Source organism: Gekko japonicus, unplaced genomic scaffold (assembly GCF_001447785.1).
Source record: "Gekko japonicus isolate JY-2015 unplaced genomic scaffold, Gekko_japonicus_V1.1 scaffold1024, whole genome shotgun sequence".
Lineage (NCBI taxonomy): Eukaryota > Metazoa > Chordata > Lepidosauria > Squamata > Gekkonidae > Gekko > Gekko japonicus.
In genome coordinates, this window is record NW_015175388.1 from 126,131 (window position 1) to 144,855 (window position 18,725).

General features: G+C 42.1%; 1 protein-coding gene across 1 annotated transcript in view; it reads right to left on the reverse strand.

Annotated features, from left to right (window-relative positions):
• The window catches only part of LOC107122524 (dynein heavy chain 11, axonemal-like), a gene marked incomplete at its 3' end in the record, with an annotated part of 172,393 nt that overhangs the window by 125,225 nt on the left and 28,443 nt on the right, over window positions 1-18,725 (reverse strand). The window contains exons 7-12 of the mRNA XM_015425640.1: window positions 15,971-16,204; window positions 10,825-10,992; window positions 7,660-7,776; window positions 5,435-5,572; window positions 5,221-5,345; window positions 2,360-2,555 (exon numbers count right to left, since the gene is read on the reverse strand). Of these exons, the coding sequence (XP_015281126.1) occupies window positions 2,360-2,555; window positions 5,221-5,345; window positions 5,435-5,572; window positions 7,660-7,776; window positions 10,825-10,992; window positions 15,971-16,204 (978 nt within the window). The remainder of the gene's footprint in view (window positions 1-2,359; window positions 2,556-5,220; window positions 5,346-5,434; window positions 5,573-7,659; window positions 7,777-10,824; window positions 10,993-15,970; window positions 16,205-18,725) is intronic.

The following is an 18,725-nucleotide window of genomic DNA, read 5'->3' on the forward strand; positions in this document are numbered from 1 at the left end:
CTCTATACCAGAACAATCTGAAAAGATTAGCATATATAATCTTATACTATGGGATTTTCAAAGACCAGTGGCAGCTTGGACAAAAAATAAGTGTATATTCTAGTCCTAAATATACTATCCGCCTGTAATAACACCTTGACAGGCTTATGTAATGTCATATGGTTGCTGCCATACTCCATTTCAACTACTTGCATGAAGGCAGAGTAAATTTTAACATTTAATCAGTAGTGACTCCTTTAATAGGGTATACAGCATCCTAAACTGACATCTTGAGGTAATGGGAACTGTTAAAATCATGTCACTGGGAAAGAGGGTTGCTTACAAGATAGCAGGTAGGACCTGAAGCTACAGCAAAGGATGTAGCACAAAAAAGGTCCACAGAGTTCACCCCACCTGTTGTTATGGAGGAAGACTGAGGGTTCCACAGTATCCTGAAAGCTGATAAGGCACAGGAGGGATGATGATACAGACTGGCTATCAAGGTAATGGCTAGTTGCTGATTCAAAGCAGATGCCCTCAGGGCTGTAGCCAGCCTTCTTTGCTAGATGGAGATTACCATATTTCCAGGTGGGGCTTTAGAAGAAATTAATGGTAAATATATGATTCATCATAATCGGCTTCCGTACTCCAGTCCCCTAGTCTGAGAGTCCATACTTTTTTAATATTTATGAATTACTAGTGTCAGAAATATATGCTGAATTCAACCAGAAACTTTCTGAAGTTCAGCAGTTTTTACCTACTTTATAAATAAAACCTTCCTTCAAGAAATACCATTCATAAGATAAGTCTTGCCCACTTTGAGCATCCTTCCAAGGCTAAAGTTGTGATAGCTAAAAGGAGTTATTTTCTGGATGAAAAATTTGTTAAGGGTGATACTTCTCTTGATAAATCTACCTTGAGCCAGGAGAAAACTTGAATAAGCAGAACTGGGTAGAACTTGGAGAGTACTACCATTTTACAAGACAGTAGCTGCCACCAATTTTGATATTTTTTTACCAAATATATTTTCGACTCCACAAACAAGCTTTTGTTTTTTAATGGCAGGGGTCATGTTACAAATTAAAACTATATTATTATGCAGCAAACCAGTGTCTCAGTGTGGGATGCTGCACTCATTGGCCCCACTCTGACTATAGCCCTGGCAACTCTTTTTTTTAAACTGGAATCCCACCTCTTTAATCTGGAGGCAGTGGGTAATACAGTGTGTGGTATGTCAAACTAGGACTCAGGAGACCCAAATTCAAATTCATGGTGACCCACGAAATTTCGTAGGTGACCTTAGGCCAGGCTCTCTCTTCCTCAGTTTAGCCAACCTCACAAAGTGGCTGAGAAGATGGAAATTGAAGAATTACGTACAATGTCCTGAGTTCCTTGGAAAGAGCACTTTATAATAGCTCAGATTTTTATGACTGTTTTATCATTGTTATTTTATGTGTTTTGACTTCTTATGTAAGCTGCCTTGAGCCTGCTTTGGCAGGGAGGGTGGGGTATAAACTGAATGAATAAATAAATAAATAAAAATAACAGATTGAATAAATTATTGGGTGACACTGGGCAATTTACAACCAGGCAGAAGGAAAGATTTTAAAAATGGACTTTTTCCCCTTGAGGATGATATTAGAGTTCATGAGATAAATTAATGGGGGGGGGGGTTGTGTCTGTAGCCCAGCTTTCAGCTGTGCTTTACGCTCCATTTGGTTAAATTACTTCTCTTGGCCTCACTTTTTTATTTGTTTTAAAAACCTTTCAACAGAAGTATTTTCTCATTCTTGAAACTTTATTTCCCCAAATGGGGTATATTCATTTATTTAAAACATTTCTATGCCAACTTTCCATCCAAATAGGGTCCCCAAGTCAGTGAAACATCAGAACATTTCAACATGAAAACAAAGTGTGTGTGTGTGTGTGTGTGTGTAATAAAAAGGGGAATTCAATAAAAATATATAAACACACATAACACCAAACAGTTATTGGGGATATACCATACCAATATTGTCTGCTGGTGGAAGACAATAGAGGGAGACAGATAAATCTCCCTGGGGAAGGAGTTCCAAAATGTTCGTGCCATGACCAAAAAGATCCTTCCTTGGGTTGCCAGCTGTCTGGCCTCCAGTGGCAGGGGCAATCAAAGCAGGGCCTCTGAATATGGTAGGATCATATGAAAGAAGCTGGTCATTAAGGTATGCTGCCCCCAAGCCATGCAGAGCTTTAAGCTCAATACCTTTGTTTGCAGTAAAAGATGCTACTATTACAAAAGGGTCATCTACTAAATTTCTTAAACAAACATTTCCCCAGTAATTACATAGCTTAATTGATATAGCAAAAAATAAATAAATAAATAAATAAATATATACTCTACCTGAGGATCAAAATTCACACTAATGAGCCCATCCTTATCACTGTGTTTAATTAGTGGTTGATCTAAATTAAACTGACAAACATCATCCACCTTGGATTTCCATTTACAATAGATATCCTCTTCATACTGGTCAAGCAAGGTCAGCATCTCTATATATTTTTGATAGATTAATGCACTTTCTGAGCTTTCCAGGATTCTAGAAACAAAGAAATTTTATACTAGTAAGATTATAAATGACTGGAATAGTTACAGAAATGTGGCCAAATATGGAAAAGACTCTTTTTGTGAAGCATCGACAGCCTAGGTTTCTTTGGTATTAGCAATACTTCAACTGTAGAGTTTACTACAAATCAGGGAACAAAATAGGGTTTAAAACTAAAATACTGGCCTATTTCTAGGTGATGTCATTATTAAGTCTAATGTTGGTTGGCTGCTTCAAGTGCACTATAGCTAGCTGAGTGTGTGGTTGAGTCCAGCTCTAACTCTTTTCCCATTAGGCTTTGGTTCACTTTTATTTTGCCTGGCTCCTTTACCCCTCTGTATGGATTGCTGTCTCTGTCCATTGTCTCATCTAGCCTTCAGACCTCTGTCTCCTTCCCCTCTTCATTTAGTCTTTGTGGCTCTGATAGTGAGCTCCCTCCCAGTGTTAGAAGTATGTACTGAATGTAGCTGGCTGATTGGGGGCAGCCACAACCTTTCATCTCAAGTGACTTTGTCTCACATTTCAGTCTTTTGCCTGGTTCTGACTTCCTGTAGGTTTGTTACCTTCTCCCTTGCAGGTGTCCTAGACTCTTTTGAAACTTCCTGATGAAAACTGTAACTGCTCCTATTCCTGTTAAATCTACAGCATCTGCAGTTAGTGTTCAGAATTTTGGACATACAAATTAAGCAATGAGAGGGATTGGTCCACTGGCTGATGATGTCACAACCTCCTTTTGTTATGCATTAAGTGTGAGTGTTCCTACTTTTTCTAGCAAATGGTAGGTACTGAATGGCTTTCTCCAAGCTGAAACCCAAACACAGTTATTATCTTCCCTCTAACAGGAGTGATAGGCAGTTAAAAGAATCACTGACAAAGTAGTAAAACTGCAAAATGTAGTTTCTCCTCATATAGTTGAAATGTGGACACCTATAAATATTTATTATTTTATCAGTTTTAACATGCAACTTCAAACAGCATAAAGGAAGACTGAAATATATACTAGCAGGGGATCTGCTAGGACTTGAGACGGCATGTCATTTTGCCCTTCCCTACTGTTTCCTCTTTCCCGTCCCTGCTGAAAGCCCCCTGACTCTCCCCTTGTCCTGATAGCTTTGCTCCCACCCACCCAACACCAACCAACTTTTATCTGCCCTCCCCCATCTTCAGCTTCTCCTCATTCCCTCCCCTGGCAACCTCTCCTGGAGAAAACTCTGGCTAAATTACATGGTTGCCGGGCCAGACCATGCCAAGTTTTACAAAAGAGAACCTGTAAGATTTCCATCAGACACTTCACTCTCCCCCTCCCCACACCACTTCATTTTTCCCTCCTCTTGGCAGCTCCCATATCCTCAACTTTCCTTGCTTCCTTCTCTACTTTCCACATATCAAAAACTCACCTTTATCTGCCCCCCATCCTCATGTCTATTTATTATTTTTTACTTCATTCTCTACAATGGAGACCCCAAAGCAGCTTCATCATTCTCCTTGCCTCTGTTTTATTCTCACAAGAGCCCTGTGAGGTAGGTTAGGCTGAGTGTGCGTGGCTGGCCTAAAGTCTTCCAGTGAGCTTCCAGGGCAAAGTAGGGATTCAAACCTGGGTCTCTTGGATTATAATCTGACACTGTAACCACTACATCACACTGATTATCACTGGGTGACTGCTGTTGTCCTGGGTGAGTCACGCAAGTCAGGTGGTAACAAGTCACTTGGTAGCTGCTAGGCCTGCCCCTGCTGAGTCCTCCCTCACAGTCCAAAAACAGCCCTGGAAAGGGCCCTGCCGCCTCCCCCTGCCTTTCACTGACAGAAATTCTGGTAATACAGTTGTTTGCCTAGAAACTACCACTGAGTGCATTCATTTCTTAAAGCTACAGGCACTGCTTCTATCATGGGAAGGATTAACACCCCAATGTTTTGTTTTAGGTTTCAGAGTTTTCTACAAAGCCGGGACTTTTCTCAGGTTTGCAGAAACATCTGTCTTATCTGCCCATAGCTCCAATCTTCATTTTAAGGATCCACAGACAGAGCAACACTGAGAATTAGATATACTAATAACAGTGGCTCTTTTGATGATTTTATTTGGCTGAACACTATCAGCTATAATCAAGTACCGAGCAGTTGTAGAATTGTGTTCTCTTTTCCACAGCTCAAAAGAAAAGCTGAAATTTCTATCCTGGTGATGCATAACAAGACTAGAGAGCAAGCATCTGCTAAGGTTCATTAAGTAACGTGAGAATTGCTTTGTGCATGGGGAATCCATAGCCTCATAATTAACTGACTTTTGCTGCACATGAACAAGAAAAAGAGGATTTTAGTTCAAATTTGACGATAATACAAGCTTTTTTTGTTGTTCATTGATTTTTTTCATGTAACTTCTTACAACATAATTGTCTTTACAAACACCACTAGGTTCCAGAAAAACTACAGGCCTTTGCAGGTGTTTTAATTTAAAAAAAAATTATAACATAGATGAACACATACAGTATTTCTGTAGTTACCATAGCCATTTCAGAAAAGAGCTTTATATGGGAGGAAGGAAACTGTAAAATAATTACTAGTACTCCCTTTAAAGTAAGAAACAGAACAATGATGTAGCAGTTGTATTGTGTTTTATGGACAAGTATATCTGTCTCATTTCCAAATCCAGTGAGTTAATACTTACAGGTGAGTCAGGAATGAGAAGTTTGACCAAAATGACTGTACACGGCCTTTAATTTCTCGGGACCATTTAAGGTTTCCAGAAGTAAATGGCATGTTTTTATGTACTATTTCATTCCCCTCTTCCACCTATAGTTGTTAAAAAAATGAGCTATTATGGATAAAGAAATCATGAGCAAACAATGCAAGGGACATTTTGTTCTTATGCCACTACCTACTTGCTTAATGTGATCATCGTACAAGTGTTTGCAGTTGCACAGCTCTTCATCAAACATCTGCAGTAAAATTTTGTAATTTGGGCTAAAAATATCTGCAATAACAGGCTTCTCCAGAAAATATCCAAAAATTGCTAAAAGCTAAACAGATAAAAGACAGCGGTAAGATCTCCTGATTTTTAATACATTAATACAGTTTTCTTTCTTCCATCTTTAAGATAGGTACAGAGAGAGAGAGACACGTCAAGGGAAATTAAACAGTCTGCAAGAATGAAGTAAAATCTACATGTCACAAAAGTAAACTGCAAAAGTGACAGAAACTAAACTAGATTGCACTCTTTTTTTTAACTTACTGTACCAGGGACAAATAAGTCAGAAAAACTGAGTACACTTCTCACAGGCAATGGTGGGGAAGTTATATTATTCAAAATATGCAAATATTTGAAAAGTCCCCTGATTTTTACAGATCATAGAATCAGGCTTTTCTTCCTAGAGAATTTAGCTACTTTGATGCATATTTTAAAAGCACAGAATACACAGATCCAGAACTATGTCAACACTAATACACAATTTAAAACAAATACAGGGCACTGCAGTTACACAATACGAAGATTAATTACTCAGCATAACTGCCAATAAGCAAATATAAACTACAGTGCTGACATTGCCCTTGAATGGGTATATTCATGTGCTACTTGTACTGAAAAATTAGAAATAAAAGGTGCATGAATACTTCTCCTAAATAACGTATGTTAATGATAAGGGAACCAGAAAACATTTGTTTTAAACAAATTTTTGTATGCTGCATTTTAAGTACAAGCCATAACTCTCTGTCCATTCTGAAGCAAGTATTAAATTCAGACATTAAAATGTTTTCAAACACTATATTTTTCATGGTACTAGTAAATTCAGCTGAGTGCACACTAAAAAAATTCTCACATACAAAATCAATACTAGGAAAGGTTACTTATATAAAAGAACATGTTTTTGAAGAGTACAAAGTGGCTGTCAGTGCATGAGGGCCAAATTATGCAAGATACCCAGCATCATTCAGGAACTGCTAAATTATATCACGAAGTTTAAAATGTTGTTATTGTTAATGGGTTGATAAAGGCTTAGATCTGCAGAACAATATGACTACTTCCACATGCTCAAAAGAGCCTTGAGCATGGGTTTCTTGAACACTAGCTCCCATCCTTCTAGCAGAGCAAACCTCTTTTGTACAGAGAATTTTTGGATCTGAGACAGAGTTCATAGCTCTTCCCATGACAGACTTAGGCGCCATCAAGATGCAACTAACTTGTGGCAACCTCAGCAAGGGGCTTTCAAGGCAAGAGAAGCAGAGGTGGTTTGCCAGTGCCTTTCTCTGCAAATTTTTCCTTGGGTGTCTCCTATCCAAGTACTATCCCTAGTTAGCTTCCAAGATCTGACAGAACTGGACTATTCCTTGCCACCTTCCTCCCTCTCCCCATGAAAAAAGATGTATTACGATTCATAGACATAAATGCATCTAAATGCATCTAAATGCATGACCTTTAAAACTAAACTTCTGTTTAAAATACTGATCGTCTTAACTACAAATCATTTTAAAAGTCAGCCACTATTCTAATCTGTAAGCCACTTAGAAATGAATTGGAAATGTTCAAGAGCAAAATTATACTCCTATGAATGAAATAGGACAGGTGGCGGCAGCTCTGCTGCAATTTTGGTGCCTGTACCTTTAAAAACAACTCCCCCAGGCACCCAGAAACCTTCAAAAACAATTCCCCCAGCCATTCCCCATAAGGAATAATAGACTCTAAAAATCTGGAAACCTGGAAAAAAACCCCATAAATCTGAATACTATACTAATATTTGGAATTTGAGAATAACAATATTTTTCGGGTCCAATATACCTGAAACTAGAGAAAACAATTCTTTTTGCACATCCCTAATTTTGATATCCTTTGTAGCAAACTGTCTCAAGATTACAGTCAGCAGAGATAGATTCAATGCAGAAAACTGCTAAAATAGTATTAGAACACAGAAGTATTAGCACTTAACACATGAGAGCAAAAGCTACTCAAAATTTATTTCAACAATGTTCCTTAAATATGCTTCTTTAACTTTGACTTGAGTAATGACTACGAATATACCAAGATATCCATTTTGGTTTTCAGTAAGTCCCACTTTACTTGATAAACAGGGACACTGATTGAAGCAGAAGTTCATAAGTTAATATAACTGACCTTAAATGCTGATTCTAAACCTGAACACTCAAGAAATCCCATACAAAATATTGATCCAAGACGTCTTTCAAATTCCAGAATTTTGTTTTTAAAATGGTCGTAGTCTTCATCAAATTCCTATGGAATATAAATATAAATGTATACTTGGAAATAAGCCTCAGTTAGTACCAGGTGGCAGCTGAAGAACAACTGAAGAAAAATACTAAATAAAGGCAGAAACATTAATCTTATTAACTGGATAACTTGTCAAGCTAAAAGACAACACCATCAGCTCCCGCAAATAAAACATGAAAAGTCAAGACTTTTGCCAGTGCCATCAAATGTTGTGTAATACCAATCTATCCACTACCTAACTCCCATGCGCAAGGGCTGTACTTAACTGTGGTTGAATTATGCTTAAGAAAGTTAGTGGTATTTGAAGAAGAAATGTCTTGAATCACTGCCAACACTAGTCCTCACCTCACTTTCTTATGTGGTATTGCCTTAGTTTTCTAACACGTTTTAAGAAGCCTTACTTATCTATCTGTAACTGCAAGATGTACTGATAAATCTATGGGCGCGATCACACAGGAACATCTGGGAGACGTAGCACTCCCGTGGTGAACCCGTGGCAAGCCACCAAAACCATGCATTAAAAAACTACCTCAATGAAGGTAGTGACAAATGCTTTGCCATGGGTCGCCTATGGAAGCCTCCTGGTGTGATAGCGCCAGTGCGCGGCTTCCTCCCCCGTCATCCTCTTTGCTGCAGGGAAGGCGCCGTCCCGTCTGATCACATAATAGCACATCAGACTGCGACGGCGCAAATAGCCACGCGTCCCCCCCGCATTTTCTGGCACGTCTGACCAGGGCCCATGTCTGCTATTCAAATATGCTATATTTTAAATCAACAGAATACACGACTCATACACAAAGATGCCATTCAGATAAACTCAGGCCCCGGTCACACGGAGCATTAGGCACGCTAGAGAGATGGAAGATAGGCGGATTTTCCGGGCGCGATCTCACCGCCACATCTGGGAAGCATAGAGTTCCCGTGGCGCACCCGAGGCTTCCCGCCGAAGATGCAGGGTAAAAAACTAGTACCGTGGAGGTACTAGTTTCTGGAAACCGCGGGGCAGGGGCCAGTGTCCGATCGCGTTTCCGGTGGTAGTTCTGGCGCCCGCCCATGTCCCCTCGCAAAAAGGGTTTTCCCCCCCAAGTCTCCACGGATGCGCACAAGCACCCAACGGAGCATGCGCACATTTCAGTTAAAAAAACCCCACAACCCCGTTTGCCACGCCACTCTGCTTCTTTGCCACGTCGTGTGATCGGCACCTCCCCCCTAACCACAGGAGCTCGACGGGACCTCAACCCGACGCCTGATAGAGCAGTCGCGCGTTAATTTGCTCCAGGGCAAACAGCCATGCCTCCCCCCCCTGCATTTTCCTGTCCGTGTGGCCGAGGCCTCAGTGTAGTTTATTATATGCGACCTTTGCCAAATAAAAGGTAAATTTTAAACACTTATGTCTTTTTAAGGAATCAGCAGTTACCAAATACTTTTTAGTCATAACAGTAATTTAAATGACAATGCTCATTTAAAACAATGAAATAATTATGGCTGAATAGAAAAATTAACATTTTACTGTCATCTTTAAGTAGTTAAAGCAGCAGTCCTGAGAACAGTAAGGCTCTTTAATTCCATTTACTTATTTAAACAGCGTGCCTATAAGGCAGGATTGCAGTCAAAAGTCTACAGCTGAAATCTACAGCCCCTGTACATCAGAACTGCCCTACCAATTTTCTTACAGCTACTCTGGAATAAATAGGTTCTAAATTACACAAGTTTGCACCTGACTCACTGAAAGCAGAGCTAGATTGTCAATTATTTCATTATTCAAAAATAGATACAATGTGTATAATTCAAAGATCCTATTCAAAAGATGGGGAACCATCTTCCAGTGCCATCGATGTATCCCACCACTAGAAGGCTTCTTGCACTGGAAGAAGGCACCAACAGCAGAACTTTTATACATAGACTATTTTTTAAAAGGGCAAACCAAGCATTCAAATATGTGCTCTCACACTTAAAAGCAGTACGGGGAAAAATTATCACATGCTTTTTCCAAATTTGTAAAAGGGGCTTGTGTCTTCTGTGCACAACTTTTTTCCAACAGAGTATTATTGGATTGTATTGCAAATTAATAAAATACTCTCCTAACTTTATTGCTGGGCCTTCTATGAAATATTCATATTTAGTTTTCAGTGTCATACAATTTCACCCACACTTAATCAAGCTGGAAACATCATGCAATTAACAAACATGTAAAGCATTTCCAGCAAATAATTTAACACAATAGTGAAATAGTTGTATTCTGTCGTAGCTCACCATTGCTGTTTCTGACATACTATTTTCATGAGACTGAGCATTGGAAGTTCTCTGGCTAACAGGGCTTTTGCCTTTTGTGCACAAGCAAGGAGTAAGACACTTCCCGGATTGAAGCTCCCGGCGACCCGGCAACGCCACTGGTTGCTGGGGGCTGTTTTGCCGCCCTGAGGAAGGCGGGCAGCAACAGAGCCACGACGCCTTGCGTTGTGACGTGGACGGGGGCGGAGCTGGCTTAGATAAACTGCCGGGCTCCACTCCCGCCAGAGGAGAGTTGCCGATGGCTCTGGACTGAAGCTGGGTGACCCACCCGAGAAAAGGCAAGGAGGTTAGTCAGGGGAGTGACACCTGCCTTGCCTGTTCCGTGCTCGCTTAGCTGGACCCTTGCCGCAATGTTGTTTTAAATAGTTAATAAAGTGGCCCTTTATTACTTCCAAACTGTTGTCTGTCCATTATTCTGCCTGGGGGGGGGGGCAATGACGTATGCTTTGTTACATCCAAACCATGGCTTATTTCTGATCCTGGAATGGAATCCTAGCACATATTCTAGTCCTAGTCCTTCACGAGGCTGAAGTTGGTTCCTTATTCCCAGTTCCTTAGTCATTCCTTATTCACAACTTTTTCATGAATTAAAAAAACAACAACAACACTATACCTGGTTCAGGCTTTACCTACACTAAGAAAGATAGACAGGTAATCTGTTAACAGCTTCTCTACATTGCACCTCCTAGTTTCTGTCACTATAGCTACTAGAAAGTTTTATCAAGGATAACAAAATAGTTATATGAATTGCAATATTACCACATTGTTGTAGTCTAAGGGGTTGTATGTTCTCTCTGTAAAAATTTTACACGACTCCATAAATTCTTCATTCAGCCTGTATATTTGGCCATTCAAAATTTTCCCCTTGCTACCACCAAATTCCAGCTTCTCCAGCTTTTCAAATTGAAGCATGATAACAAAAATATCCTAAAACAATAAATAATACCATTAACTATGTCCTCTCACACAATGAAAAACAAATTTATATATATTTTATACTCTTGCATCTATTAGATAATTTGCTGTTCTAGCACGCTTGACCCATCCTTTTGTACAAAGCAAGATTAATGAACAATTGGAAGCTTGCTATTAACACACTTTATTTACTATTAAAATGGTGTATAAATAATGGAAATCCCTAGTGCTAGAAGTGGGTTCTCTTAGAAACAGAAGCTTAGGACAAAAAGTCTTTTGCAAGGCAAATGTCCCTCCCTCTGGCCCCAGAACTGTTTATAAAGGTGCTGTAAAAAAGTCATTCTTATTCTTAAGAGGCAGCACAATTGGCACTATAGAGCTATTTTCTTTGTTCCTGCTCTGTTCAAGAGAATACATGCTTTCTTTCATTGCATTTTCTTGCAGTAAGTAACAACATATCTACTCCACAAACCTATTTTTATACCACTTTAACTGTTGCGGTGACCCAAAACAATCCTGAAACTTTTTAATAACATTCTGAGAATTCATTGTTAGAAAACCTTAGGCCTCCCTCATAGAACTACAATTCCCAGGGTCTCTGAGAAATTTAAGTACATATGGCAGGTAAAATTCTCCATGAAGACGGGGAAAGTCTATTCTAATTTGAAATAACTGAACAAAGGAAGAAACCCTGGGGAAGAACTTCATAACATGACATGCAATGTTAAGAATAAGTTACATTCCACAACATTTTTGTGACTTTTGATTGTGAAACTGGATTGGTGTAACATTATTATAAATATTAATAATTATATTCATTTTACTGAAAGAAGTCTAAGCTTTCATTTTATATGGCTGCAATCCTGTACACACTTACATTTACTCTTCTAGCCTGATGAAAGAGGCGGTGGTGAGGCCATTGTTGAAAAAACCATTGCTAGATTTTTCTGATCTAAACAACAACTACCCAGTTTTGAACATTCCATTACTGGGTAAAGTGGTTGAACGGGTGGCAGCAGAACAACTACAGGCTTTCCTGTAGGATACATCAGCCTCGGACTCATTACAGTCCAGTTTCTGTCCTGGCCATGGGACGAAGATGGTGCTGGCCGCCCTTACAGATGATCTCCATAAACAACTGGATCGAGGCAGGTCTACATTGCTGCTGTTGTATCTTTCAGCAGCATCTGACATGGTTTACCATGACTTGTTGACCCACTGCCTCATCACCACTGGGTTACGTGGAACTGTCCTTCAATGGCTGTTCATTTCTCCAAGAGCAAGGACAGAGCGTGGCACAAGGGGAGAGGGTCTCATTGTGGCACCCACAGGTTTGCAGAGTTCCTCAGGGATTCTCTCCCCAATGTTGTTCAATATTTATATGCGCCCTCTGGCCCAGTCAGTCAGGAGATTCAGGCTAGGGTATCATCAAAATGCAGATGCCACCCAGCTGTATCTATTGATGGATGGCCAGCTGGATACCGCCCCAGAAGATCTGGCCAGTTGTTTGGAAGTTGTAGTGAGATGGTTAAAGCAGAGCCACCTGAAGCTGAACCCACTGAAGATGGAGGTCCTGTGGCTAGGCCGGGGGGGGGGGGGGGTGGGGAATTCAGCTTCCCACTCCTGGCAGAGTACAGCTAGTATTTATTTAATTTATATCCTGCCCTCCCTTCCAAGGCAGGCTCAGGGCGGCTGACATAGATATATAAACACCGCTTTCTGCACCAGCTGACACAAGGGCAGCCCCATGTAGAAAGCATTACAGTAATCCAGTCTCAAGGAGACCATTGCATGGATCACTGTTGCCGGGTCACTGCATTCAAGGAAAGAAACCAGCTGCTTGATCAGCCGTACATGATAAAAGGCTGACTTTGCAGTGGCTGCTACCTGGGCCTCCATCGTTAAGGAGGCATCCAGGGGCACTCCCAAACGCCTAACCTCTGGCGCTGGCACCAACAGCACCCCATCGAAGGTTGGGAGTGGGATCCCTACCCTCAGGCCACTCTGACTCAGGCACAGGACCTCCATCTTCGTCGGATTCAATTTCAGTCAACCCAGTCTAAGCCAACCAGCCACAGCTTTCAGCACCAGGTCCAGATCTTCCGGGTTAGAGTAGGACTGGCCATCCAACAACAGATAGAGATGGGTGTCGTCCATGTATTGGTGAAACCCCAGCCTACGCCTCCAGGCAATCTGGGCAAGGGGGTGCATGTAGATGTTAAATAACATCAGGGAAGGCATTGCTCCTTGGGGCACTCTGAAATTAGCAGGTACCTTCGAGACAGTTGTTCCCCAATGGCTACCCTTTGTTCCCGACGAAGAAAAAGAAGAAATTGGATTTATACCCCACCCTTCACTACCCAAGGGAGTCTCAGAGCGGCTTACAAACTCCTTTCCCCTCCCCTCCCCACAACAGACACCCTGTGAGGTAGGTGGGGCTGAGAGAGCTCTGAGAGATACTGCTCTTTTTCAAGGACAAGGTTCCTTTTTGAAGGAACAAGGTAAGCCACTGCAAGGCAAACCCTTGAATCCCAGTGTCGGCGAGGCGGTTGGTCAGTAGTTGGTAGTCGAATGTGTCGAACGACACCAACAGGTCCAACAACAACAACAACACCGAACTGCCTCAATCCAGATGCTTCCGAAGGTCGTCTGTGAGGGCGACCAGTGCCATCTCTGTCCCATGCTCTGGTTAGAAGCCGGACTGGAAGGGATCTAATGTGGAGGTGTCATCCAAAAAATCCTGTAACTGAGTCGCTACCACCCTCTAGATTAATTTGCCCAAATAGGGCAAATTGGACACCAGCCAGTAGCTAGCCAATTTGGCCGGGACCAAAGATGGGGTTTTTTTTAAGAGAGGGAGTACCACTGCCTCCTTGAGTGCTCCAGGGAACAGCCCCTCAGAGAGGGACTTGTTGATAATTTCCCTTAGGGTACCTTGTAGCCCATCATGGTTGGCTTTAATTAGCCATGATGGACACGGATCAAGGCTGCAGGTGGTAGGGAGAACAGTTAAAAGTAATTTGGCAACCTCCTCTAGGCTACGTGGACTGAAATAATCCAGAACTTGAGAAGATATGCATGGAGCCTTGAGTTCACCTACTTTATCAATTGTGGTGGGAAGGTCACGGCAGAGTGACAGGACTTTATCTGCAAAATAGCTTGTAAAAGCCTCACAGCCAATCTCCATTTCCTTAGCGTTTTGTCTGCCCTGAGGCAGAGTAGTAATGGACCGAATTGTTCTAAATAATTGAGCTGGGCATTGGATCCCACAGAGCCATCTGAAGCCACATAGGGTCCATTTGGCACGCGGGCATGCTAAAATGCGCTCGCTGCCCATACGGGTTTGGGGTGGGACATTCACGCTGGCCCTCAGGGCATAGTGGTCCAACCATGGAACTGCCGTAGCAATAATTCAGTCCACTGTAACCCCCACCACGAAGAACAAATCGAGCGTGTGCCCTGTTCGGTGGGTGGGAGCCATTACATATTGGGAGAGTCCTAGCGCCACCATGGATGACACCAGGTCCACTGCCTAAGTGGAAGCCACGTCATTGGCATGGACACTAAAATCACCCAGGACTATCAGTTTAGGGTGCTCCAGTGCCCAGCCTAATACAGCCTCCAACAGGGATGGCAAGCTATTTGACAGTGCGTTGGGCCAAACTTTCCCCGGCTTCCCACACAAAGCCAGTGCACTCAATGCCTGTGAGCCTCAGCAGCGGGAGCACCCTGAAGGTGTAAGCCTCCCGAATGAACAGAGCCACTCCTCCCCCCTCCCCCTAGTCTAGGATTGGTGAAGGACCAAGAACCCGGGAGGAGCCAGCTGGGAGAGAGCTATGGTCTCCCCATCTTGTACCCAAGTCTCGGTCATGCATGCCAGGTCTACATCTTGCTCCAACTCTTTCCATCAAGAGTCTGGTGTGATTCTAGATGCCTCCCTTCTATTAGTGGCTCAGGTCACAAATACGGCCAGTGTGGCGTTTTCTATCTTTTCTAAGCCCAGCAACTGACACCTGTCCCGTGCAGACCTGGCCACAGTAATCCATGCAACAGTCACCTCTAGGCTAGACTACTGTGACTCACTCTGTGCAAGGCTGCCCTTGAATGTGCTTCAGAAGCTCCAACTGGTCCAGAATGTGACAGCACGGGTCCTTACTGGGACCCCCCTGAAAGCACATATACAACCTGTGCCCTACCAACAGCACTGGCTCCAGATTGAGTACCAAATCAGGTTCAAGGTTCTGGTTCTCACCTTTAAAGCCCTAAATGGTCTGGGACCATCATATCTGAGGGACCGCCTCTCCCTATACACCTCTCAGAGAGCCTTACACTCTTCCGGTAACAACTTATTAGTGATCCCTGGCCCCAGAATGGTCAGGTTGTCTTTGATCAGGGCCAGAGCCTTTTCAGCCCTGGCTCTAACCTGGTGGAGCTCTATCTAATGGGATTTGGGCCCTGCGAGATTCGGTTCCATTCTGCAGGGCCTGTAAGTCCAAGATGTTCCACCGGGCATATGGTTGAAGATAGCAATAGTTAGAGAGATCTGTTGGCCTCTTTTTTTCCCTTCCCTTCCCTCCCCCTTTTTGTCCTCTATACTGCCTGCCTCCACTTGTCCACCTGTGATGGATATCAGGGCATCATCTGATGTAGCAAAGAAGTCTTAGGTTTTAACTTGCGTTGGCTCAGTTTATTTTTTTTAAACATTGTTAAAACATAGCATGCTTACTTCCTGCTGTTAGGCTAAAGTGAAAAAAGAACTGGAAGATATTTTTTTAGCACATACTGACCCCAGCATAAACCAACAGGGTCTTCCTAAGTAGAGTTACATACTTCTAAGACCATTGACTTCAATGGACTCAGAAGGGTGTAACTCTGCTTAGGATGGTGCTGTAAATCAAATACATTTTCATGCCTGGTATCACATGGAAAATTATAGAAATATATGCCTTCTTTCTAATATTGGTACATAATAGACATTTGTAAATAATACCTCTATTTTCTCTAAGCGGGTTAGAAACATATCAAATCTGGCAAATATCATCTGTGGCTGAAAATCCCATGATTTAAACTCTTGGCTGTTACTGAAGTAAGTTACTATTCTTTTTCTGTAACTGAAGAAGGAATCCTTAAAACTCCTCAAAGTATTAAGAGCATCTTGCAAGTGTTCCAAAGTTTCCTCAGTTTCTCTTTTCATAAGATCTTCTGGTGAAAGATATGACATAGCCTAAAAAAGATTTTTAAGAAAAAGCTTAAATAACGTTTTGTTACTATTACTGCTACCTTCCAACAAGAATAACTGCAAATTACTAAATCTAAAGGAAGTATGTACAAATAAAAGGGCTTCAGGATCTGATTTTAATAAAATAAGCTAGACAGAATAAAATAGGCTCTGCTTATGAAGATGCTGTCTATTAAGCACTCTACAACAAAACCACATGTGGAAGAGAAATCTGTTGACATGGCAGGATGACAGAGAACACTGCAAGAAATTCAAAGTGAATCAAAGTGAATACATTCCCAGAATCTGCATATGTATGCTAAGTAGATGTATGCGTTGTTATGAATGGGGGTCAGTCTGATGCTCAAATAATACAAGTTTATTTGCTGAAATAGGTAATCTGATCCTCAGCTGCACTGGGGTGGGGGGCAGATTGTGACTTTTAGTGTGATGGTTGATTTGAGACGTCCAGTGAAGCATCTGCTAAGCTGTCACCTTCCCTCTAATGCAGCAGTTCTCAACCTATGGGTCGCGACCCCTTTGGGGGTCGAATGACCCGTTCACAAGAGTCGCCTAAGACCAGGAAAACACAGTTATGAAGTAGCAATGCAAATAATTTTATGGTTGGGGGTCACCACCACATGAGGAACTGTATTAAAGGGTCGCGGCATTAGGAAGGTTGAGAACCACTGCGCTAATGGAAAACCTGGGGTTCGCTTGTATGGCACCAGAGACAATTTGCCCATCACCAAATATGAGGGCATGGCCAACAAACCTCTGATCCATGAGTAAGAATATTATTGGTGAACTGGCTTGTGGCAAGAATTGGAAAGCAAGCTCTCAGTGGTCACTGGTCAAAACTGGGGGGGTCCCTGCCATGGGCACATTTGTCTAGTCTTTGTCCAGTTCTGGAACATCAGGCAGGGGTGAGCCTCAACAACTTCATTCCAAGAAGGACAGAGACTGATGCATCCCTAAATCCCCTCCCCCAATAGGTTTGTTTTATGTTTGTACCTCTATGCCAATCCTCCAGTATATTTTTCCTTTTCTGTAAGTTCCTTCCAAACTATCTGTGCTTCCTGCTTAAATTAGATTTGTTGTCAAAACTCTTTTTAGAAACAAAAGTACTTCATCCTTGGGAAGGGAGGGATTCATTGCATAAACACCTCTAGCCCACATAAGCCTATAGACTGCTAAGCCATTAACAACCCAAGATTACTAAATCATTAACACCCCCAGAAGGAAGGGGTAAGCTCGATATATCCTCTGACACACGTCACTCAGGTGCGCAAGAGACCATCTGTCATGATCTGTGCAGGACTGGGAGCAGGGCCTAGTGCGGCCTGGTCCCAGGAGAGACCTGCATGGCAGTGAGCAGACAGCCTACAGTCCCCATAAGGCTTAGCAACGGGCTATAGCCAATCAGAGAGGGAGATTCTGTAAGGAGACTGTTGAACTGTGTGAGGAGAGTCGGTCTTAGCTATTAACTGGAAAACAGAGTGTTCTTTCTGGTCTCTCTCTGTGGCCTGTTCTCACTGTGGGGACAGGCTGGTCTGGGAGAGGAAGAGCTCCACTGGGCTCAGCGTGAGTGCTAGGCAGGCTGTGGGCCGGGAAGTAGAACCGGTAGCTGCGTTAGTTTATGTTTATTTTGCCCTTTCAACCCTGTTATACCCTTTTTAAGCACCTTGCCTTGTCTTGTTTGTCCCTGCCCCAGTGTTTTTTTAAATAAACCCTTTTTGTGTAATTATTTTCTCTGCCTGGGTCAATCACGCCTGTGCGTTCTCGGCTGAAAAGGGGGCATGTTGGCTCCATAATAATTCCAATACACAAGAAAGGTAACAGATCTGACCCGAATAATTATAGACCTATCAGTTTGCTAAACATTATCTGTAAGCTATATTCCCAATACCTCTGTCTCAAATTGTGTTCTTGGATGGCAACTGAACACATTCTTAATATTGAGCAAGCGGGCTTCAGCCATGGCCGTTCAACCCTTGATCATTGTCTGGTGCTGGATTATCTAATATATAAATACACACAACATCAAAAAGGAACCCTTTTTGTCGCCTTTGTTGATATGAAGGCAGCTTTTGATTCAATTGACCGTGTGACATTATGGTCAAAATTGAATTCTACCACCATAGACAAAAGGCTCCTCCACTTGATAATAAAACTCCACAGCAATAACACTCTCCAGATAAAATATACCTCAGATGGAAGACTATCTAAACCTATTCAGTCGAGGAGGGGTGTTAAACAGGGCTGTCCGCTAGCCCCTTTTTTGTTTAATTTCTATGTAAACTCTCTTATATCTGATTTGCGTACTATTGATGTTCACGCTCCCAAACTCAATTCCGACTACAAAGTGCCTGTTCTTATGTATGCAGATGACACAATTCTTCTATCTCTGACTAGAGTAGGTTTACAGCGAGCACTTACATCCTTTTCTAATCACTGCCAGGAAAATATGCTATCAATCAACTTCTCTAAAACAAAAATAATGTGTTTCAATCAGAGGCCAAAAAAA